The sequence below is a fragment of the Rhinolophus hipposideros genome, assembly GCF_964194185.1.
Source record: "Rhinolophus hipposideros genome assembly, chromosome: 14".
In the NCBI taxonomy this organism is placed as follows: domain Eukaryota; kingdom Metazoa; phylum Chordata; class Mammalia; order Chiroptera; family Rhinolophidae; genus Rhinolophus; species Rhinolophus hipposideros.
Genome location: NC_138060.1, coordinates 27,682,180 through 27,707,063, shown reverse-complemented (window position 1 = coordinate 27,707,063; position 24,884 = coordinate 27,682,180). Strand labels below are relative to the sequence as shown.

General features: G+C 40.0%; 1 protein-coding gene across 1 annotated transcript; it reads left to right on the top strand.

The window, feature by feature from the left end:
- The first annotated feature begins 210 nt into the window (after positions 1 to 210).
- On the top strand, positions 211 to 22,814 carry CCDC174 (coiled-coil domain containing 174). The gene is made up of 11 exons (XM_081071670.1): positions 211 to 328; positions 2,610 to 2,714; positions 3,448 to 3,548; positions 8,094 to 8,152; positions 10,155 to 10,329; positions 13,318 to 13,413; positions 15,070 to 15,212; positions 15,665 to 15,759; positions 16,308 to 16,440; positions 18,050 to 18,202; positions 19,326 to 22,814. Exons 1-11 carry the CDS (start codon positions 287 to 289, stop codon positions 19,622 to 19,624), a joined length of 1,401 nt encoding a protein of 466 aa, XP_080927796.1. The 5' UTR covers positions 211 to 286; the 3' UTR covers positions 19,625 to 22,814.
- Positions 22,815 to 24,884: the final 2,070 nt, after the last annotated feature.

The window sequence follows — 24,884 nt, the reverse complement described above, 5'->3', positions numbered from 1 at the left end:
TGTAAGACATATGCGACCTTCTAAAGATGGCATCAACACTGGCCATTTTCATCTGCCCTCTTCAAGATGGCCTTAGCAGTTAGCGTCAACCCTGGTCACCGATGACCTTCTCAAAATGGTGGCGGACGCATTTGCACTACATTATGACCATCTCAAGATGGCGCAAGCGTCTCAAACTCAGCGTCGCTATCTGAACAGATACTTCCGGTTGCGCCGGAAGCAGGCGTTGGAGGCCTGCGGGGAACCTTGAAGTGTTCACTTCCACCCGGGACCTTCGGGCGCGACCATGGACCGGAGGAAAAAGCCTTTGGAAGTCACGGCCTCTTCGGTGAGTGCGAGTATAGATGATGCTGTGGGCTCCGAGTTCTTCCCGCCCCTACCAGCCAAGAATCTCGACCTAGTTTGTTTCTTAATTCGGGGTCCCAGAACTGGCCTCCCTTCAAGCAGGAATCCGGACCTGGCTCCCCTCCTCGCACACGCACCGGAACCGTGTCTTTCCCCGTTAAGGAATCTCCCCGTCTCTCTCTGAGACAACCCGGCCCGCCCTCCTTGCCCGCCGGGTCTCCCTCGCGGTCGGGGAGGAAGGCCGGCCTGTGCTTGCTGTGCATTCGCATCCCCTTCCCGGTTCTCCAATCCAGAGACCAGGAAGGTCCTTCCAGAACTTCAGGGAGTGTGACTCATTCCCCGGGATCCGAGATCGCCCAGCGTCCCCACCCAGGAACCAAACAGTTGTCAAGGCTCCCCTAGGATGCGGTGCCTGGGAGCTGCGAGGTCTGACACGATGGAAGCGGCTTCTTAAAAGTCAGCTACTTCTAGGAAGAAAACCTGTTCGGAGTACTTATTTGTGCCAGCACTTTACATGCACTATCTTATTGACTCCTCCCAACTGCTTGAGGAGGGCGGTGCTACTAATATCCCCGTTTTACAGATGATGAGACTGATGCTCAGTAAAAGGAAGTGGCTTTTCCCAGCTTACATGCAGAAATCTCAGAGAGAGAACTGGCTCACTCTGTCTGGTCGACTCCAAAGCTGTTGCCTTTTCTATTGCATCAGAGCAAATTGCCTAACCTTTGATTTAATCTTGACTCTACTGCAGAGGATTAAGATGCGAGGGGAGTACAAAGGAAAATATCTGAGTGTCCCAATATTTGAGCCCCTTGTCCAATACTGAAAATTGGCATTAGTTGTTATGTCTGAGGATTAGGAACCAAAAAGCTACACATATTAAAGTTTTCCTATCCTGACAGGTTAAAATTAGCAATGATCATAAATGGGAATTGACAGTTTTCTGAGCATCTTCCTTTTAAAATTCAAAAGTAATTGCAGAATAGGAAAATATGTGGCTAGAAAATTGATGTGGTTAAGAGAGCTTATAAGAAAAGGTGGAAGTTTTTAATTTGTTTTTTAAATTTTAGAATATTAGGTCCTGGGATGAACGACCCTTTGCATTGTTAAAATTCCTGCTAAGGCTATTTTTAAATTGATTGCTTCCAAAATAAAAATCATTGAACTCAGTCATTTTGATTTCCCTTAAAAGTCAGTCCGTGATGCTGGGCTGTATAAGTTACAATTTACAAATGCGCATGTGTATAAGCAGCTGTGCCTGATCCTTAAAAAATAAACTGTCATTATATCCGTTTTTACAGAGTCCACACTGCTGACTGATACAGCTGGGGGCTAGCAATGGGTATTCACTCATTTGTCCTGTTCCCCTTGTCCCGGCCTTTCCCATTTTATAGCCCTGTGATGAGTTAAACTTTAAAACATACTAAGGCGAACTTGGAATCATTCTTATTCACTCAGTCCACTTTATTTCTGGTTGTTGAAAGCTGCCTATTTTTTAAATTCAGCTCAAAGCTGCTTGTGATGGCTCTGGACAGAAGGAATGCTCCCTTACCCAAACTTTTCTGCTACTTTCTTTCGTTCTTAAAGCATTTGTTGCTTCTTACTGGTATTGTAAGTTATCTTTCTTATTAGATTGTAGGCTCCACTTGAGGCAAGAGTTATGTCGAATTCATGTTTCTATCTTGTTCTTCAGTGTTAAGGTCCAGGCACATACTGTGTACTCAGATAGTTGCTAAACACAGACATTTCCCTGTAGAAGTAATAAATTTTGATGATTAAGTGAGGTTATACTTTATGAAAAAGCCAAGAACAGTGCCAATCAGAAAGAAGGTGTTTAATAATGTTAGTTGAACTTGAATCTAAAAGATGCAGACTTTAGGGTGGCTGGTTAGCTCAGTTGGTTAGAGCGTGGGGCTAATAACACCAAGGTTGCTGATTTGATCCCCACATGGGCCACTGTGAGCTGCGCCCTCCTCCAAATAATATAAAAGATGCAGACTTCATTTACTTTGCTTTATCACTCTTTGCCCAGAGGAAAGCCTTTGAGTATTGAAAGTTAGAGTAGAAATACATTTCCAACAGAGCTGGGATGAAATATGACTTGGTTTTATTTTGTATTGGGTTCTACATGTAAGCATTTAATTTTGTATCCATTTTTGTGCATTTATAGGAACTTGAAATCTTGCTTTGAGGATTACAATAACTTAGAAATCCAATCACTCATAGAATTAAATGTTTCTGTTTGTTTATTGGTTTTATTCTAGTTGGTAGACCTTAAGGCTGAACTCTTCCGAAAACAAGAAGAATTCAAACAAGAAAAACTTCTAAAAGATTCTGGAGTTTTGGGAAAACCAAAAACAACTAACAAGGTAAAAATAAGATCTAATTATCTCCATTGATTTCAAACATGGGGAATTATGCCATACTTAAGTTTTTGGAAAGTGTCTGTGGTGTCTGCTATATATAAATATTAAGGAAAAATCTCTGCCTTGTATTTGAACATCTATGTGAAATGTCTTAAATATTAAAATTGAAATTAGTAAGATTATTTAAAAGCACATTTTAATGCTCTAATTCTTTTGTACTTCTTTTTGGAAAAGAACGTTATTAATAAGTGGTCTGTTGCATTCTAATGTAAGATTATCTAGATGTTTTAAATCTAGATGTTTTAAATCTAAACAGACATATATAGTATAGAAATATAGAAAAAATATCAAGGTCTTTAAAAGTTGTGAATGGTTTTCCAATTTTATAGGTAATGTATCTACTATTTGTATTACTAATTCTTTGTAATACATACATTTTCATTAGAGTCTTGAGTTAGGTAATTGTTCAGGAGATAAAAGATAGAGAATTAACACTATGCAGTTGTATAAAGAAATTCTTTATACAGTTTAGGGCTTTTTTTTTTTTTTTTTTTCCCAGTTCTAGGTTTGCCATGTACACTTTACTTGCAGGATGTAAGTAGGCTGTCAGAAGATCTAATCACCATGGATTCATAACATCTAATGGTCTCTCTCTTCTTTTTTTCTGCTGTACAAGTAGAAATGTTTTACAATCATATTTGGCGGTTCTGTTTTGTCTTTTTAAATTATTCTCCAGAAATCAAGTATCTGGAGCAAACAGAATGCAGGAGTTTCAAATCGAGCTGAGAAGGATGCCGAACAGAAGATTGAGGAACAGAAGACTTTAGACAAAGCAAGGTAAACTTGAACTCTGATGAGTGTTACCACTGAGGCTACCCCAGCAAGGAAATGAAAGTGCATCCTTTACTCTTTTTTGGATTTACAGTTTCAATTTTTATCATTCTTGTAGCCAAATACTCTATAAATATAAAAGTACTTTAAAAATAATAGAATTTCCAGATGTATTTGTAGTCTTGAAAGAAGAAAAGACATAGCCTCAGTTTGAAAGATGAAAGCGTCCCACATTGAGCCTCTTTTAGACGTTAACGATTGTCAACAAGTGTTTAAGAAGCATCCCCATGGCAGTGTAGTTCTGGGCTAGGTGGTATGACATTAGCATTTAGAAATTAAATTTTCCCCCCAACTTTTTAATATGAAAAACTTCAAATCAACAGAATAATTGAAAGAAGAGTAGAAAGAATATTTTAATACTTTTCACCTAAGTTCGCAAGTTAACATCTTTCCACATTTGCCCTCTCTTCTGTCTCACTTTTCCATTCTCTCTCCCCTTCCTGTCTCACATGTGTACACACCTATGTAGAGAAACTTTGTTAAATATCATGATACTTTACCTGTAAATATCTTGGCATATATCTTCTAAGAACAAGGACATTTTCCTACATAATCACAATACCCAAGAAATTTAACATTTATAAAATAGTATCATCTATTATATGGTCCATTTTCAAATTTTACCAATTATCTTAGTACAATTATGTCCTTTAAAGTTTTGTGTGTTTTTTAAATTTAACCCAGGATTCAGTCGGAGATTACACATTGCATTTAGTTGTCATATCTCTTTAGTTTCTTTTAATTTAGAACACTTTCCTTGCCTTTTTGTTGTCTCTTATGCCATTGATTGTTTTATTTCTGTGAAAAATACCATTGGAATTCTAACAGGTGTTGCATTGGATCTTTAGATTACTTTGGGTCATATGACATTTTAACAATATTAATTCTTCTAATCCATGAGCATAGAGTATCTTTTCGTTTATTTGTATCTTCTTTAATTTCTTTCATGTGTCTTATAGTTTTTAGTGTATAGGTCTTTCACCTCCTTTTTAAAGTTTTTTCCCTGGTATTTTACTCTTTTTAATGCAATTATAAATGGGGCTGTTTTCTTAACTTCTCTTTCTGATAGTTTGTTATTAGTGTATAGAAATGTAACAGATTTTTGTGTATTGACTTTATGTCTTGTAATTTTACTGAATTTGTTTATTCTAACAGTTTGGTGGAGTCTTTAGAGTTTTCTGTATATGAAATGTGATTAAACAAAACGGTGAATGTTTAAATAAAAAATGTTTAAATTAAAAAAAAAACTTTATTACAGTAAAAGACACAATGCCATTAATCCCCCTAAAAATATTCCCCCTCGCTTCAAGCACGCTTATCCCATCATTCTTGCCACTTTCTGAAGCAGTTCTCTAAGTCCTCTTTCATGAGTGTCTTTAGTTGTGCTGTCGTAGCTGCCTCAATGTCCTGAATCATTTTGACTTTGGGGAAGAGCCAGAAGTCAGACGGTGCCAGATGTGGTGAATAAGGTGGATGAGGACACACCATCATGTTTTTGACAGAAATTGCCATATACCAGAAGTGATGTGTGACATGGAGCATTATCATGATGGAGGATTATTTACAGCACACTTTAAAACATACTTCCTTTCAACCATAGCTCACACTCCACTGACTGCACCAAACAAGTTGACACTTGTCACACACTGTTATTAAGGTTTGATGGGCAGCTTCCCGTATTGAAGATCTCTGCCTTTCTGCTGGATGGCACTCGGCAGCAGCATTCACTGTATTTGTTGATCACAACGGAAAGGCTCCCTGTAACACGTCGCTTCTGGTACATGGCAGTTTCTGTCAAATCAGAACATTACGGTGTGTCCTCATCCACCTTATTCACTGGATCTGGCACCGTGCGACTTCTGGCTCCTCTCCAAAGTCAAAATGACCATAAAAGGTAAATGTCTTGAATCGATTCAGGATATCAAGGCAGCCTCAACAGCGCAACTAAAAACACGAAAGAGGACTTCCAGAACTGCTTCAGAAAGTGGCAAGAACGATGGGATAAGTGTGTTTGAAGCAAGAGGTGGGGATTAATGTCAATGTGTCTTACCGTAATAATCATTGTTTTTATTTAAGCAGTCACTGTATTGTTTGATCACACTTGGTATATCACGTCATCTGCAAATAGTGACAGTTTTACTTCTTCTTTCTGACTTGGATATTTTTTATTTCTTTTCTTACCTAATTACTCTGGCTAGGACTTCCAATGCTATGTTGAATAAAAGTGGCAAGAGTGGGTATCCTTGTGTTGTTCTTGATTTCAATGGAAAGCTTTTAGCTTTTCACCACTGAGTATGATGTTGTCTATGGGCATACTCTTTTATTACTTACTCTGTATAACAGAGTTTTGCTTGGTACTTTGCTGTGATTTTTCTGTCTAGTAACTTTTTATGTATTACTTTGGTTTCGCTGTGCTTGTGAGGAGTCAAGTCTGTCCATAATCTGTAGGACTTCTGCGTCTCTCCAAAGCTCAATACAGACAGACGGTTCCATGAGGGTGTAAGGCCTTCAAGAAGTTGCTTGTCCATTAAGATTCTCTTTATCTATGAAGTGAGGTGGTTAGTACGTAGTTCAAGAAGCCTTTTAGGGGATTAAAGGAGAGACGTCGTATCTGGTACATAGTGGGTTCCAGATAAGTGTCCCATACACTTGCCCTCTGAATTCCATCTTTCTTACTCAAGACTAAAGAAATTGTTCTTTAAGTCACCAGTGACTTCCTCATCTAAATCCAGTGGCCATTTCTCTTACATCTTCCTTGATCTCCATTATTCATTTGTATTTTCTTCCTGCCATCTTAAAACTGTCTTCTTCCTGTCAACACTGCATTTAGACTTCTTACCCTTTTCCATGTGCTCTTGTCCCTGCCTGTCTCTGTCTTTATTTTGTATCACTCTGTCCTTTCTCAACACCCTCTACCATACTGGTCTCTCTTTGATCATGTGAAGCTCACTCTCACTTGACTTGCTTTCTGCCCCCTGATCCTCCCATGATTGGCTTCTTCTTGCTGTACAAGTCTTTGCTCAAATGCCGCCTTCAGAAAAGTTTCCCCTAACTGCCCTATCTGATGTAGTGTTCTGCCCAGTTACTCTGTCCTGGAAGTGTGTTTGGTTATTTAAATTTTTTAAAGTTTTATTTTCACTAAGACAATAAGATTCTGTGATGACAACTTGTTACGTTAAGCTCCCTCCAAAATAGAGTAACTTAACCTCTTACAAGTTGAGCACTCAGTGCATGACAAAGAGCCTCCCTTGGTGAAACCTGCTTTTACTTCCTCCCCTCCACAGCACTTGTTTACGGTCTGAAATTCTCTTTTTCATTGATTTATTTATTTTTCCCCCTAAAATGTAAACGTCATGAGAGCTGGGTCTGTCTTGTTCACTGCTGAGTCCTCAGCACCTAAAACAGTGCTTGGCATAGAGGACGCATGTAGTCAGTACTTGCTGAATGAATGTGTAAAATGGAAGCGGAATCTTTCTGACATAGATGATGAAGATAAAGATGACACCCTGATGCTTTACGTGTGTTATCTAATTAATCATCATTGCAACCCTAAGAGGCAGTCCTGTTTTTTCATCTATGGAGGTGGAAATTGAGGTACAAGAGAAGTTAAGTTACTTTTTTCAGCACACACAGCCATGTGATCAAGGGGCTTTATTGCTTTTGGATGCCATTAGAAATGAAATTTTCCATTAATATTAAGTATGATCCTTTACAAGTGAAAGCTCAGATGACCTCTTTGGAGCTCTTTCCCATTATTTCTAGGATAAAGTGTTGCTAGAATAAAGAATTGCCAGCCATCTTACCTTAAGTGGGTCTGGGCCCACTAAATAATAAATGTCACCAGAATTAATGTGAACAGAGGGGCTGCTGTATTGAAATATTAGGGTTGATGTTTGTTTTTTATTAGCTGTGTGTCATGAATAAATTATTCATGTTCTGTATAAAACACATATTGCCACCTTTTTAACAGATTTATAAGAAGTTGATCTGTAGCTTCTTTAGAGAAAAGCCTGCTAAGCTGTGGATGACCAGGTCCCTTGTATGAAAACAGTAATACAAAGGGTTTGCATCGAATTTGGTGATCTACTTGGAAGGTTGCAGATAGAAAATGTTTTTGTTTAGACATCTCTCTTTTTTTGTGGTATTTAATTTAAGTTTAAATGCATTTGGCATTTAAACTAAGTTAGAATCGTAATTCGTTCATTTATTCATTCATCAAATACTGATTGAGCACCTATTATGTGCCAGGTATTGTTTTAGGCACTGGAATACATCATGAGTAAGAGAAACATGGGCTTACGTTTTGATGGCAAAGCAAATGTGGCTGGTCTAAGGGTCCCCTCAGAGAGGGGAAGTCAGTTCTGGTTATGGCTGCCTGGTTGTAAAGCTGGGCCTCTTGTGCAGGCTGTAGCAGTGAGGCCGAAGGTAGGGCAGCCTTACCAGGGGTGGCAGTTCTACAACATTTCTAATACTTGTCTTGTTTTTTCCTAGGGAGAAATTGGAAGAAAAAGCTAAATTGTATGAAAAAATGACTAAAGGAGACTTTATAGGTAAATAACAATAATTTATTTATACCTCTGTATTTTCTGTAATTTATACAGCCCTATGATATTTCATTATTCATTAATAACTGTAAAAGTAGGGAGAAATTTTAAAAATCAAGTTGATTATTTTCTGTTACAGAGATAAAATCATCAGTAGTTTTCCAGTTGCCCAGTGGGTCCCAGGCACATGTTCGGTGCTGTGCGGGGACAAACAAGTACAATATAAGCCACATCCTCTGCCCCTGCCCTCAAGGCATGGGGTGTCACCAGTGGAGGGACATGGCACAGAACAAAGCAAAGTTAGAAAACAAGGTCTAAATAGGCCACAATTGTGAACAATTACAGCTGTGTTAAAAAACTGGGAGGAATTATGGTTATACAAGGGTGCTAGAGTTAAGTTTCCTGTTTCCCTATTTTTCTCTATTTTCTATTATTTCTGTGATGTGCTTATAATTGTTTTTAAAATAATAAAAAAAGATCCCCGTTTTCTCATACTCCCCAGAAAAAGAAAATCCAACCTATAGTTAGACAATAGTAGGAGAGCTTTTATAAAGCAGTGTGTATTTCATTGCCCAAAGGCATATGTGGAAGTCTTCAGAAAGAAGACGGGCTCTGATATGCATCTTAAAGGCTTTGGAGAGCTAGAGAAAGGGATTCTGCAGGGGGAGATTGGTGAGAGCAGATCAACAGGGGACCAGAGGGCCAGAGGTGGCGGAGCCCCGAGGGGCTGGGAAGTGGGGCAGCAGGAGAGAGGCAGGCGGGACCCCAGTCACGGGCTGCCCACCAAAGCCAGCTCCCTCTTCTCAGACAGCAGGAGTGTGTTCCCTGCGTGGCAGGGGGCCCAGCTTGGGAAGATCAGGTATTCTCAAAGCTGGGGGCTGTTGGAGAGGCATTGCCTTCCCTCTGAGGAAGCCACAAAGTGGCCAACGAGGAGGCCTCACTGTTATGTGGGCTGGTAACTCAGCTCTGGGAAAGGACATCTCTTTTCCACTGGAGATATTTTGTGACTTTTTTAAAAAATTATTGTTTGGGAAAGACTTTATTTAAAAAAAAAATTCAGGCTTTACTTTTCTTGTTAATAGAGAAATGAGGTCCAAAGGAGTTTGCCTATAGATGCGGAGATTTGGTTCTGTGCAAATTGCAGGCCCACCTCCCGATAGGCATATTGGACTTGCATGTTTGGCAAAATTAAGTTTTGGAGATTCAATTTTTCTCCACTGTACGGTGGAGTAACACCAGCACCCGGTAATAGGGACCCTAATATCTTCCATCTCAGAGAAAAAGACTCAAGACTGTATCTTAAATCCTGCATAGTGAAACTTCATGTAAACATTATTTGCAAATACACCAGTATACTGGGTTAAGTTAAATTGAAGTCATGGATTGCTATGTTTTAGCTTAAATAGAACATAAGCCCTGAGGGCAAATAGCATCTTACACATCTCTGTATGTCTTCCAGATCCTGGCACCCTGTCTTGCCTAAAAGTGGTGTTCATTGGATTGAAAAGAATTGAAATGACTTCTTTTACCTATATTATGACCCTTAAAACACTTAACCATACCACAATAATGTAATCAGGATTAAGTGATGCAGCCTATCCTCTTAGAGAGGTGTGTCACCTATAATAATCCAGCTCTATTGTCCTGGTCTGATGACAAAGAGAAATGTAGTTCTGCTTCTGTTTATATAATTGGCTGTATGAGTCTCTTGAAATCAAATGGTTTTATTTTCTAAAATTACATTCTGAGACAGTATTGCTTACGCTGTATATTTGACAAGGCAGCAGACAACTAGGCTTTTTAAAGATTTTTTGCGTGGTGTGTGTTTCCGATGGTCTCTTTACAGCTTCCCGCTCAGGTCTCCCGATGGCTCCACCCTGTGTTCAGAGGGTGGAAGCATCAACTAGTGAACTGTCAGGGGCTTGGAGCCACCCAGCGACGAATGTGACTGCTTCGTATCAATTCTTCTTTGATGTCAAGACTCTGACAATTGGTTTTTATGTCCTAGATGAAGAAGTGGAGGATGTGTACCTTGTGGATTTCACACAGAAGCTCATAGACAAACACAAAGAAATGGAGGCGTTTGGTGCCAGTAGAGATTCTATAAAGGCAGCAGAAAGAGACGATGACGAAAATATTTCTGACAAAGATATACCTCCTCCCCAGGATCCCAGTGAAGAATGGTTGGTGATACTACATGATTTGATCATACTAACCTCGTCAGACTTGTGTTTACTTTTTGAGAATGATTTTGTTTGGTTATTATCTCAAACCATTTCTCTTTATTCTTCCTCTGTTTTCTGTCTTTTGAGACTCCACTTTAAGTAAGATTTGATTTACCGATGTAGAAACAGTAGCACCAGTGAAGACATAATTACAAATAAAGACTGGGCTCTTGCCATGTGCCACACACTGTGCCAGGCTCAGGAGGTATTGACGTGAAAGAGTTGTTTAAGCAGAGCATGTTCCTTTGTTACCTGGGCTGCTGCCTCACCCATGTCTTTATTCAGACGTCATGGAGAGCCGTTGGCTAGGTAGTTGGCGATCTCTGGTTCCAGTAAGCCTTACTCTGGCTGTGACATTGTTTGGCAGTACGTATAGTCTAGTAGGCATCATAGACCTTGGACCTGGACAGCACTAGTTCCAACTGCCCTGGCAATGATGTGACCTTGGTCAAGTTCTCACCTCTCCCAGGCTCAGTTTCTTCACCTATAAGGCAGGGATGGCAGTCCCTACCCTGATGGTTTACCTTAGACTCCCTACAGGAAGTAAGAGTAGCTAGGATACCCAAGAAACTGCCACCTGTGGAGTATAAGCAGACATTTTGTAAATCTTTTATTACTGAAATTATTCTGAATTTTACCTACATGTAGGTGAATGATGGGGAAACCAAGGTAGTCTTTTCCTTACAAAGAGACCAGTGTGTCAATATGTAGAGACCAGAATACAAATTCCATTCTAATCATTTCCTCTACTTAAGACATTGTTGAGAAACTTGTTCATACGTGCTTAAAATTGGGCAGAGATGCCCTGATGCTATGAAAATGTCCTGGGAGTAACTGCCTGCCCACCCTCCTGCCTGGGCAGAGCCCACCTGTCTTCTTTTCAAGATTCAGGTCTCCTCCTCCTCGTGGGGTTTTGGTCAGGAACTGTTTAGGATCGTTTGCAGCATTTGTTGACTTTTGTCAGCCTTGGGCCCTTTGGGCAGGAATCCTTTATGAGCAGAAGAGAGCAGACCCTGCTGCTGTGGAGCGCAGAGGATGTGCGTCTTCTTACCCCTGAGGGTGTTCACATTGGTCCAGGTAAAACATTCGCCTTGGGATAGAACAGATGTCTTCTTACCTACCTTCTAAAAACTTACATCTGGCTGCATGTTTGCTAAGCAACTAAAAGAGAAGCCCAGAGCATTCAGTCTCTTCTGTGAATGCTGCTTCATTGTAAGTGATTTCTCCCTCGTCTGAACTCTGGTAGTACTTCCTGCTCCTTTGGGTCTTACCTTTTCTTTATTATTGACACATAACTAGTTTCATTAACAGGAAGAAATTTGAGGCAAACTTTTGGTACTTTTAATATCCTGCCTGCTGTTAGTAAGCATTTCATGGGCGTATCCCTTAACTTCCCCCAGAGCCCTTTGAAGATGGCACGACTGAGCCCTCTGGTGTTTCTCTGGTACCTCAAGTCTTTGCATCACTGAGTGCTTGCTCAGTGATGGCTCATTACATAGAGCACTTGCTGACTACTGTCTTGCCATTTCTCTTTTGATGGGATCTGTATGTTTTGGAGGCCTCTAGAAATAGCAAAGCCTGTGATTGCTTTTCATAGCAGAAATCTCATCTCCTTTGAAAGGTTTAATGTCTTTTTTTCTTTCTTATTAATACTTTATGATTACAAGCAGTTTGTCAGTGATTTGAAGAGTTTGGAGGGCAATTGAAGGTGGCGCATGCCCCATATGGTGAAGGAAGACACACTGCAAGCAGTTCTGACACTTCTTTTGTTTTTAAATTAGGCTCTAGAATTGTAACTGCTTATAAAATCCTTTCTGTAGTTAAATTCCAGGTGGTGGAAAATCTTTCTGCAAAAATATTGCACATAATTACTCAGACCATCTGGCTAGATGGTTTTCTTTCTCCTTTCATTAAAAAAAGACGAAGAAAAAGAAGGAGGAAACTGCTTTCTTCGGTTGGAGGTTTTATTTCTTGTGGTAACCAGCTTTAGGACTATAGCAATGGATTCCCATTCAGGTTTTAAATCATGGGCTGAAGTTGGAATCAGCATGTGTGAGAGGAAAGAAATTGCCCCAAAAGCACAGCCATATATATGCGTGGGAATCTGACAGAGTTGGTCCACCAGCACTACTGGTCCCTTTTTGTGTTTTCAGCACCCTGCTAAAGGCTGTGTGAAACTCCCTGCCCATAATTTAAAAAAAAAAAAAAGAAAAGAAAAAGAAAAGAAAAAAAAATCTGTTGCATCATAAGGCAAATGAAATGTTTTCCATGAAAATCTGCCCTTATTTCCTGTTGTGAGACATCAAAGTATTTCATTTGCTTTGCTGTCTGCCTGACTCCTCTAACTAGTTTCGGCAAGATTAGGAAAGAGGAACTAAGGGTAAAAGCAGGCTGGCCTGCTGGTGAGGTGCTTTTGTTTTACAAAAAGTGTGTTACATAGCTTCCTCCTAGTTAAAAAGAATCCCCAAAATACCATGACTTATATTAAGAAATAAATTTCTAATTCATTGGGAAGAATTTTACCAATTAGAAGAAATAAAGGAAAAAATAAAATATCAGATTTGGGAAGCCTTAGGAAATAAGTTGAGAGTCTGGTCCAAAGCAATGTTATTATGATGCTAATAAAATATTTTGAATTGTCTAAACCAGGTTAAAATAAATTTTGAGATATTGCAGCAAAGGTCTGTACAGGTATTTCTCTTTGAAATCAGAAATGCACATGATCAATCATTTTCTACAGTTTCTAAAACTAAGATTTAATAAAGGGCACAATGTATTTATCGTGTGTCAACTTGTAACTTAAAAAGCATGTTCTTATCAGTGGTCTCTCAGGTTGAGGGGTGTTTTGGTAGTGAGGCCTACATTAAGTTTTTTACTGCGCGCCAACTCCCTAACTTAGGGAACCATATGTCGTGTATAAAGCCTTCTTCACATTCTTTATTTCAGGGTGGATTACGTGGATTCTTTAGGGCGATCCCGGCGCTGCATGAAAAAGGATTTGCCGCATCTGCTGGAGATGGATAAAAATCTTCAGGGGAGACTGTAAGTGTGTTATACGCAAAGCTTTGCCCAGGTCTGAAATGCAGACACTGGGATAGTTTTGTGGGTGAGGCTGTTTTCAGTTAATTATCTTTGGTGCTTCAGTAAGGAGATGTTTTTTTAATGTGTAAGAATATTTGCTGAAGCACTTTTTCACGTAATCCACACTCAGGGAACAACCTGAACGGATGACCCATATTATGTAGCTACTGAAGGATGAGTTAGAGCTCTATTTACAGGCACACCACAGAGATACTGTGGGTTCAGTTCCAGGCCACCGCCATAAAGCAAATATCACAAGACAGCGAGTCACATGAATTTTATGGTTTGCCAATGCATATAGAAGTTATATTTAGTGTCCCATTTGAGAGACCACCTCAGGGATGATTGTAGATGCCTGATCACTGCACTGAATACCTGACGCTGAACAATAATGAATATCAGCTACAAGTTTATATATATGTATATATATGTATGTATGTATATACTTACAAGAAGCAGAATACAGCGTTAGGAATAGAGACAGTGGAAATGTAATGGCTTTGAGAGATAGTGGATGGGGGGAGGGAAGTTCACATTGTGAGGGATATAAATGATAAATGTCTAAGTATTACTTTGTCTTGTGCACCTGAAACTAATAAAAAGTTATGTTTACACTATATTACAGTCTAGTAAGTGTAATAATGGTATTATGTCTACAAAAAGCAATGTACGTACCTTAATTAAAAAAGACTTATTCCTAAAAAATGCCAACCATCACTTGAGCCTGTTGGAAAAATGACACCAGTACACTGGTTGCCACAAACCTTCAATTAAAAAAAATCCAAAAAGCCCAATAGCTGCAAAATACAATAAAGTGCAGTGCAATAAAGCGAGGTATGCCTATAATTGGAAGGATGTCTAATTACAGAGTAACAAATATGGAATAAGCCTAATCTAAACCAACCAACAAATCTGTGGAGAAAGGTGTTTAAGAATGTACACTTGGTTATCCCACAGCAAGTGGAGGCAGGGAGGTAGTTAGCTTATTTACTTTTTCTTTATACATCTGTGCATTTTGAAGTAAGGACCTTATATTAGGTGGTTTTTCCTGTGTGGCCTAAGACACACCTAAGAGATAACTTGCTAAGACATCCCAGGGAATAAAATTCCCCACATCGAGAACAGCTTTTGTGTGGAAAGTGTTGGGAGAAGGTCCATCCTGTCCAAGTTCTCCAGGTTCAAGTGGGCCTGCGCTTGGCACAAAGGAAGAAGTGCAGAGGCCCCGAGCCATCCTATAGGACACAGGGCACTGGCTGGGCCTCAGCGTGAGGCATTTTCCTTGCCCTGCACAAGAGCCGATCCAGAGAAGGCCTGCACTTGCTCCCTGCCTGGGCTGCCTCCCTCTATTCAATCCAGGACCAGGGTAGGAAGGGAAGTGGTTTGTCTTGAGTGCGGGCAAGATGCCATTATGCTAATGTCACAAGTCAACTGCTTGATTTGAGAAAGGTGAAAATACTTTTTGCGATTTCCCAATGGTATGGAGGGTCAGAAACCTATGTAAGAAACTGTCCTCTGTATCAACTGGAATTGCTTACCCATGATCCATCTGACTGAACTGAAGCATTGCTATCTCACAGCTCTTATCTAAAGACAGTGTTTGCTCTGTTCTCCCACCAGTTTTGTTAGTGCTGCTAATGAGAAAACCTTGCTATCTGAAGATATGAGAAAAGAACTTCAGCGCCAGCAATGGGAGGAAGAAGAAAGGGAGGCCCTGAAAAGGCCAATGGGGCCCATACATTATGAAGACATTCGTGAAAATGGTATAATCATCTTGCAGCTTTTAAATCTTTTTTTTTATTTTGAACTAATGGCAAGCATAAAGGGAATTATTCATAAAGTAGTAGTTCTTACATAGAAATAAAAGATTCTGCTTTGGAAATTGAAAATATCCCTTTTGTTCACTTTGTAGCCTAAAAAATACTCGTATTGGGAATATCTTCGTAACAGAGAGTCTGTTAATCCAAGAGTTTGTTCCTCAAGAGAAGTGAAGATAGTCTATGTCTAAAAATTAATGAATTTTTGTTATGTTTATCATTTGGAAAACAGAATTTAAACTATTTCTAACTTGTTTTTTTGCGTAGATGCCTTAAAAAACAACTGTGACAAATATCACTGTTTCTTTTTGCCAAGTTTCTTGTAGGATATTTGGCCTGAGTGTAATTTACTGATCGGGGAAATCTATAATCTTTTGGATAATTTTGACTTCTTTCAGAGGCCCGGCAACTTGGTGTTGGATATTTTGCCTTTGCCCGAGATAAAGAGTTAAGAAACAAACAAATGAAGACTTTAGAGATGCTACGTGAGCAGGTACAAATTAAATTCAGAGTTTATGTTAAGAAGGGTTTGAGAAGTTGGTTTCTTGTTGGAACATACAGCAAAAAAAAATCTCAAAAATTAATTAGAAATTTAAATTGACATTCAGAAAGCAGTGATAGGTTCCATAAAGGTAATTGCCATATTATTTTGGTGTTTCAGACTTTAAGATGATAGCTGTTCAGAAGTAACCTGTATAACGTTGATGTCTTAAGTTTGGTTTCAGCTGTTGTACTTTTAGAGTGGCCTGGGGGACAAAATAGAAAGTTGTTTACGGGATTAAGGAGTAGAACAGAATTGGTTGGTTTTCTTGAATGTTAAGCCTTCCAGGATGCTCTGTGAATTCTTTCTGAACTTCAGAAAACATCAGAGGGCTAAGTAAGAATATTTCATGGGTCTTCATTTTGAAGATCTCAAGGATAGCTTCTTAGAGGTGGCATGAAATCAATTAATTAGTGTATTTTTAGAAATAAAATTATTTCTTCCTTTTAAAGAGAAATATGAATTTGACTTAAAACAGATTTCTAATTTTCTGTTCTCAGACAACAGATCAGAGAACAAAACGAGAAAACATAAAGGAAAAGCGAAAGGCTATGTTAGAAGCTAGACTTGCCAAACTCCGACAAAAAAAGATGAAAACATCAAAAGAAGATGGAACGGAAGAAGAAAAGAGAGGTATGTCATGACTCATGTTTCTAAACTTCAAAAGGAAAGATTTGAGTTCCATTGATGTCTCAGTGATAGGACTGGCAGTATGGAAGTTAGCCACTTAGTTTTATTCTCTAAGCAAGCACCTTTGAAGTACTGCCAGGAGCAGTTTTTATAGTCAAAGTGATATGAAATGACACTCCAAGGAATATTTTTAGGTTATAGATCAGGTAATTAACAGTACATTGTGTCACTTCATAGAATTGAATGGTTTAGTAAGTAAGACTTAGTGGTGTTCGTACATGTTTTAAACCAAATTTTTTTGGTGTGGCTTCAGTTTTTGTTGGTTATTATATATTAATTTATTTTAAAGAAGAAGTACATTCACAGAGTCAGATAATAAAATAAAGAATTTACAAATATGATTATGGACAGCTTACCAATGTTAAAACACTTTGAAACACTGTTAAGTGTTATGGTCAAATAGCTCACTATATGAGTTAATGCTGGTCCGGACTAAATTGCCATGGCAAAGAGACTTCTACATAGATTGCCTCAGACAGGGGAGGTCTGCATTTCCTTTTAACACTTCAAAGGTGGTAGGCGTCCAGGCAGGTGGTAGCTCTGCCCCAGATGGCCACCAGTCCCCAGCGTCCTCCTGTCTTGCTGTCACTGCCATCCCCTAGAGGTTTGCTCTCAACTGCATGTCAGAGCTTGCTGCCCAGAGCTTGTTCATGATCCAGCACTGGGGCCAAGGGTAAGAGCGGAGTCAAAAGTCACAGCCTGTGTGTTTACGTCCCACTGGCCAGAACAAAGCCATGGGCCACCCCCGGATGCAGGGGAGGCTGGAGAATGGTATCTCTAGAGAGGTGCCACATATACAACTGAAACGGGTGGGGGGGGGCTTTCTGGTCCCAAAAGGAAGAAGCGGAGTGTGGATATTAGGGGCATATAAAGCCTCTCCAGTCCTCACAGAAGCCATGGGCTAAGCCATGGGCTATTTTCTAATTCTGAACACAATTTCAGTTTAGCTTTGAACGGAAACCAGAAACATTTATGAATTGGAAAATCATCGGTTTAGTTTCATGCTATCTCCCTGTAACATGTTAAACTTTGCATATTGTTTATTTTTGTTCTACTCCTGAACATCTGTCATTTGCCACCAATGTGTTTTAAAAAATCCATTTCCTTTTAAAATATGGCCAAAATTGAATAGCCTACAGCTTGCTGCCACCCTGAGTTCCCTTGCTTTGTCTGAGACCCTTACTTTAGTTAATTGGAGGGTTTCTGGTCCTTCGACTATTGGTCTGGGGAAACACAGAGACTTAGAAATCCATCCAACGTGGGTTTGGGCCCTGGGTCTTGTCACTCTACCTGTGCAGCCTTTCAGAGCTTAATTTTTCTCATCTATAAAATGGGGATAAAATGGGGGTACCAATACTGACTTTACTTGGGTTGTTACAGAATTAAATGAACTATTGTATATAAAGTACTTAGCCCATTGCCTGGGACATAATAGGTGCTCAGTAGGTACTGGTTATTCTACTCTTAGGATTAGCATGTTCTATTTAAAAAAAATTTTTTAAGTATCTTTAAACTTTATTATAATGAAGTCTTATTCTTTTGCAAAATACAGATGGAGATGTTATTGGGCCTTTGCCAGCAGAACCAGAGGCTGTGCCCGCTCCGCACATTGCCGTCCAGAGCAGCAAAGTAGAAGTGATCATTCAGGAGAGGAAGGATACCAGGCCCGGGGTGCCGCACGTCCGGGAGTGGGACAGAGGAAAAGGTAAGGAGCGTGGGCTCCAAGGCGCGAAAAGCGTCCAGTGATGAGCCCTGCAGGAATTTTCCGCTTCTGCTGATCCAAGTGTGAGTCTTAGTGGTCCTTTGAGTCTTAAGGAATTCTTCACATCCTTGAACTTGTTTCTTCCCAACACCCAGACAGTAGCTGTTTGTAAACAGGAGCACTGGAAAGGGCGATTACAAAAGACCAAGGTTCACAAGGCATTGTGTTGGAAGGATGAGGTTTTTTTCTTGTTTTTGTTTTTGTTTTTGTTTTTAAGAAGCTCTTGGGGAAAATTTTCTGAAATTCGTGCTGCCCTCGTGGTTTTGCAGCTTTGGAATGCCATTTCTCAGGACGCACTTTTAAAATCTTATGAAGGTTTAGTATTTTAATGTATTCTGTGTTTTTAGCAGCCTCTTTTATGTTCAGGTGAAATGGTGTGCGTGTCAGCGTGTATCTGGAGTCATATATGGTTCCATTGGGTTGTACCAAATATTCTGAAAATCTTTTTTTGTAAATACTCCATGGTGCCCATAGCAGCCTCTCCTTGGAAGAAGACTTATGTTTTATGCCTTTTTGAAAAAGATTGTGTCAATACTACATTAGCTCGTGCTGTTTGAGCTGATGAGATCCAAAACTAAAGTAAAAGATACACAAATAGGTGAGTGCCTTTGGTCAGTGTGGCTGTTAGAAATAGAGGTAAAATACCAACTTAGATTTGGATAGTCTCCTTCTGTCTTCTAAAACTCAAAGGACAACATTTGGGTTTGCTGTGAAGACCTATAGCATCGTGTCAAACAAGGGACTTGAGTGTTTAATTTTTCTGTAGTTCTCTCTCCAATGGAATTTTAGTGCCTTTTTGGCTGTCTCCAGGGCCTTCCAGCCTCCTCCACAGAGCCTTCCTCAAAACTCTGCCTTTCTGGAAGGAGTCATACCTTTAGCCTGGTTCCTTATACTCTTGTAGGAATTATCTGTGCCTCATATTGTGGCTTCGTTATTGCTGTCCTTGTTCTCCAGAGAATGTGAGGTGGCTTTTAAAAAATACATACAATAACCGAAAAGTAATAACAGTAAGGATTCAACTGATTCAATAGTCAGTTCTAATGATATTCTTTCTTATTTTTACTAGAATTTTCCTTTGGGTACTGGTCAAAGAGGCAGTCAGATCTCCGGGCTGAGAGAGATCCTGAGTTTGCCCCACCGTCGGATTACTTTGTGGGTCAAAAGAGAACTGGTTCTTTCTGCAGCCAGACATGGAGCAGACCTGCACCCACACAGGAAGACCCAGAGCAGTACCTTGGCCAGAGCCGTGACCCCAGCTGTTCACATACGTCGTCCACTCCTGCTCCCAGCAGCTCACCACAAGCCCCCACGGTCACATTCGAAACTCTGGATGATATGATATCATACTATAAACAAGTGACATGAACTTAAACATTCTGACCTGGGTCCGTACTGTTGATGGTGCCTGCCTCTCCCAGAGTGGGGAAAATATCTTTAGGGACTGACTTGTAACTTTCTCTTCCTGTCCTTTCCCTGGAAGACACAGGTCGGATTTGTCAACAAGGAAGAAAGTGAATGGTACTATGGGAAATCTGTGGCCACTTGGCTGTTCATTTCTGTCTAATTGCTATGGAAACATATTCATCTCTATTTCCATGTAAGCTGTGATAGAGTAGAAATACTCTCTAACATTTGACACCGAGGAGCTTGTAATCCTGTTTTTTTTTCCATACCCACTCCCACGACTTACTTAGATTTGAGAACTCTATTTCTTTCCTCCTGCAGATAATAGCATGTAGATGTCTTTTTTCCGAAGATTCAGATTCCAGATCAGTTGAGGGAGCATCTATCAGGAGGAACTTTTGCCTGTCAAACAGTGGCAAACAAAGGGACACCGTATGGGAGGCAAAGTAATCTAGTCTCCAAGTGGACCCTGAAACTGGTGGACTCTTAAGCAATAACATGAAAACAATAAGGAAGATCAGAGAGGAGAACTTGATAATCCAGAAAGGGTAGAAGTTGAAGTCACTTATGTTTATTGTCATCCTATCCTAAGTGACGATTATCATCACCGTGCTTTCAGTAAGTGTGTATTGAATGACGAGCACATGTGGGATCTCTTGGGCCTGGTCAGAAAGCGAGATGCTCTTTAGCTGGAAGGGTTAGTTTTGCAGCTTGGCCTATCTCCATTACTCCCACTCCAGGCCCTCATCGCTCTTGGGCGCCAAGTCACTTCAGAAACCTGATTGGGATAGATTTGGGCTGGAGTGAGGGTGAGGGGCAGGTAGGTCCCTTCGCTTTCCTAAGAACAAGTGAGTGATCAGGGCTCCAGAAAAACTACCTGTACCTGGATACCACCTCTGTCCTCTGCCTGCTACACCTCAGTGCCCTCTTTACAGCTGCAGACAAGCAGTAGGAGTTGGCCACGAGGCCCACAGGGCTCGTGCCTGCCTCCCAGGCCAGTGAGTCCTATAAGAATGTACTCAAGCAGATCCTCCAGGTGCCCAAAGGAGCCCACCCTCTCCTGGGCTCTGTGATGAGCATGTTTTCTGTGCCTACAGCACAATGGTGGTGATGGGGGTACCCCTGTTCTCATTATAGATCGTAAATTGGAGCACAGAGAGGGTCAACAACTTGTCTGAGGTCATGTGTTTAAATGGCAGTTCTGGGACTTAAACACAGATTGTTTAGGCTCAGGTTTGCTCCAGACCTAATGCTTTCTCCAGCACCCACTGCTCTCAGTCTTGTTGCCCCAATATCAAGCAGTATTAGACAAAAATCTCAAATTCCTACAAACTTAACCTCTAAACTCCTTATTGAGGCAAAGTTGCTAGAACTATTAATGGTCATTCTGTCAGCCTAACCAGACAAACACCTCTTTTAACAAATATACATTGAAACCAACTGACTTGGCTGCCTTTTTTATAGAAATTGACGAGATGATTCTAAAATGTATGTAGGATTGCAAGGAACCCATAATATCCAAAACAATCTTGAGAAAGTACAAAGTTGGAAGACCCATACTTGCTGATTTCAAGACTTAACTACAAAGATACAAGAATCAAAATAATGTGGTACTGACATAAGGATAAACAAACAGATCAATGGAATAGAGTTGGGAGTCCAGAAATAAAGCCAAACATCTGTTGTCAATTAATTTTTGACACTAGTGGTGCCAAAACCATCCAGTGGGGAAAGAATCTTTCAACAGATGTTTCTGGGACAACTATCTACAGGCAAAATAATGAATTTGGATCCATACCTCATGCCATATACAAAACTCAAAATGGATCAAGGACCTAATAGAACTAAAATTACAAAACTAACTGAAACAGCTTATAGGACAAAAGGAGACAAAAAAATTTGCAATATTAAAAAAAAAAATTAGATATCATGGAATCAGAAGGAAAACAGTAGCCAAATATGAGAAAGATGGAAAGAGGATGTATTTATAAGGTAGAGCAAAAGGACTCAAGGAAAATGGTGGAGGAGGGACAGGAAAACTAGTCAGACGGCAATAAGCCGATGAGTTTGGGAGCCAGTGGTCATGGAAGAGGCCACCAGAGAACCTTTTGTTGCCCAGAATGCCAGGGGTGGATGGTGAAGCAGTCCGTACACCACTGGCTCACGGTCACTGTCTACTAATGACTCTAAGTCTGATTTTCTCTAGGGTTTCTGAGACCATATAAACCTATTCTCAATATCCGTATAACAGCAGACATTTAATTCAGTGTTGTGTGAGCCTAGTTACATTCTCTTCCATTTCAGAGCCCGAGTTCAAGTGCATGGCCCTGTTTTGTATGAGTGTATCCAGCAGATGGCATTAGAGTTCTTAGACTTCGGATCCAAGCTATAAAACTGCACTGCCGGGTAGGAATATGTAAGCCATTTATGTCATTTTCAATTTTCTAGGAATCACATGTAAAAAGTGAAATTAATTGTATTATATACTTTATTTAATTCAGTATATCCAAAATAGCATTTTAACATTGAATCAGTATACAAAAAATATTAATATTTTACATTTCACACACCAAGTCTGCAAAATCCACTGTGTATCTACTTACATAAATTTTTACCATGGATACTTGATCTGTATCTAGATTTCATAAAATACACACTTGAAAAGGTAGATTCACATAACCAAGTTGTTCCAAAGATACTTAACCATGTTTAAAAGTTTGTCAGTAACTGAATCAAGTACCAAGTTTTAAATTAATAAAGTTTAGTTCCTTAGTCATATTAACCACATTTCAGATGCTCAAAAGACACAGCTGGTGCTACTGTACTGCATGGCACAGCCCTAAATGATCTGTTTTTATGTGCTCTCGAGTCTGACTACACATAATCCTCCCATTAGCAGTAGCTGTAGGGTTGACAAAGCCTCTTCCAGGCACATGCAGCAGTCAGGATATTCCTATGGCTGTGTTTAACTTGGGAACAAGTAGTGGTGAAACCTCTTGTCAGAAAACATGACCATATCTGATTCATGACTAGAGCAAGTGAAATGTTTTGGATCAGAAATGGCTTTGAGTTACATGTTTTCATTTTCTCCTTTTCTCCAAGCCTTTGTGTGTTGATATAGTTTGTTTGAATTGGCTAAATAAATCATTTTGTTTGCAAAATTCCCAAAGGAGAAACTTGAAATCAATATACATGAGATTCTTGCTATGTTTAGCCATACATATGCCAAAGACTTGTAGTATAATTTAGTTCCTCTGAAAGCCATAATACAGCCCACGGGGTGGTTTTCAACTAACTTTGTTGTGACATACAGATGAGGTGGTAGAATTTAGAGTTTGGAATGGGGGTGGGTACTGGTCTTTACAGTTAATACAACATAAAGTTGCCACGCCATATGTGTTTAGTTTCTTTTCAGCCAGTTAATCAAACTAAGTCAGTTTTATGTCAAGCAGTTCCTGTATAAAACTACATGGCTAAAGTAAGTGATCATAACTGAAAATAATTTGTTGACCTGTTGAAAACCATGAGCGAAAATGAAATTCCCCTGGTCTTCCTACCTGCCCTTGCAAGCTGGCTGGGTGAAGCATTTTGCTGGTGTAGGTTGTGGACATCTAGCTTAATGTTTAAAGCATGTGTGTGAAGGGTGAGGTGGAGTTGCGGGGGGAGGGGGAGATCTAGGAAAACTGGAAAATCCAAATAAATTAGGCAAGGTGCTTTGGTGAAAACTGTCACCCAGGCCTCGTATTGATCTTCTGTGACTGTTTCTTAATCAATCCTGTGCTCTACGTGTTCATGCCTAGTAAATGTGTGTGTATCCCATGGCGGGAGTGGTTTAAAATATTACTTCTTTTTCACCCTCCATTTAAACAATTTCTTTCTGTACTACATTTCTAATTGCCACGTGCTCCCTAACTCTGAAAGCTCACCTGCTTGGTGGCAGTTTTGCCTGGTTTTACGCATTTGCCTGGGGTACGTTGTATTCTGTTTCCATTTGGTCATTATCAGTATTAAACTTCCTTGGACTTGAATATGGGGGATAACTTGAGAGAATTGATCCCCCACTCTCCCTGACCCTGCCCCGTGGAGGGCGGTTCCTGCAGAGGTTCCTTTCGAGACCTACAGTCAAGGTCGTTCAGGATTTCTTGTTGAAACCAGAAAACAAGAATGGGCCCTGCTCCCAGGTCAAAAGTGTGTCTGAGAACAGTGCTGCTGTCTTTGTAGGGGACCCATGTTTTATGTATTGTCTTTTTTCCAAAAATAGTTACCTTTACATCTCTCCTTCCAATTATGATCTGCATAGGTTTTTATGGGACGTGTAATCAGTGTAAGCATACCATTTTGGGTTTGTTTTCCTTTCACTTAACATTTTGAAAACAGCTTAGTTATTTTAAATTGCTGCCTAATCGTTTATCAAATTAATATAAGTCGATGTTAAACCCTTCCTCAGTTGTTGGCTGGCTGCACTACACTATTAGGAATGAAGTGGCTATAAGCATCTTTTTATTTCATTTAATCAACATTGATCTTTACCCAAACCTCTTCCCTGTTTCAACTGTCCCCTTGGGCATTACTTTCAGAACTCAGATCATTGGGTCAAAGGGATGATCAGTTTTATGTTTCTTGATGGGTCTTCCCAGGAGGCCTTTCTTAATAAGGGCCTTTGGTACTACAGTAAATCTCCCTGGTGGAGGATGCAGGTGTTTTTTAAGTGAATTCCACTCCAGGAGGAGGGGTGATTGAGGTGCCAGTCTCACGTGTAAACCTTACTCAGTAGCAGGCCGTTCAGCTTGCTCATTTGTGCTGGCCCCAACTCTTAGACCACACTGGATGCTTCCTCTTAGACCACACTGCTCTCTGTAGCTCTGCCCTTCCTTCTCATCGCTAGAATTCAAGCATCCATCCAGAACTGTTGATAAACGGAGCAGTAGAGAGGACAGGTCTATTAATTTTCCCAGTCCCATCTCCACTCCTTTCATGCATCAAGTGAGGGCTCATTCTCATGCCTGTCCTAGCCTAAAGCCCTGCCTGCTCACAGATTGCAGTCACGCAGTTACATTTGGACTGCTCACTGTCCTTATCAGAGTGTTTCTGGTTAAAACCAGAGAGAGCCGAAACTAGAGAAAATAGCAAAGAAAGCTGGGACCAGATAACGTGAGGAAGCTACATTTCATTTGTTTTCATAAAGCTTTATGTACTTCTACCCCAAAACGTATTCTGGACC

Coding starts and splice junctions, on each gene's coding strand:
- CCDC174 (XM_081071670.1), top strand. CDS start 287: ATGGACCGGAGGAAAAAGCCTTTGGAAGTCACGGCCTCTTCG. Junction 3,549..8,093: donor AAGACTTTAGACAAAGCAAG/GTAAACTTGAAC, acceptor GTTTTTTCCTAG/GGAGAAATTGGAAGAAAAAG. Junction 16,441..18,049: donor AACGGAAGAAGAAAAGAGAG/GTATGTCATGAC, acceptor TGCAAAATACAG/ATGGAGATGTTATTGGGCCT.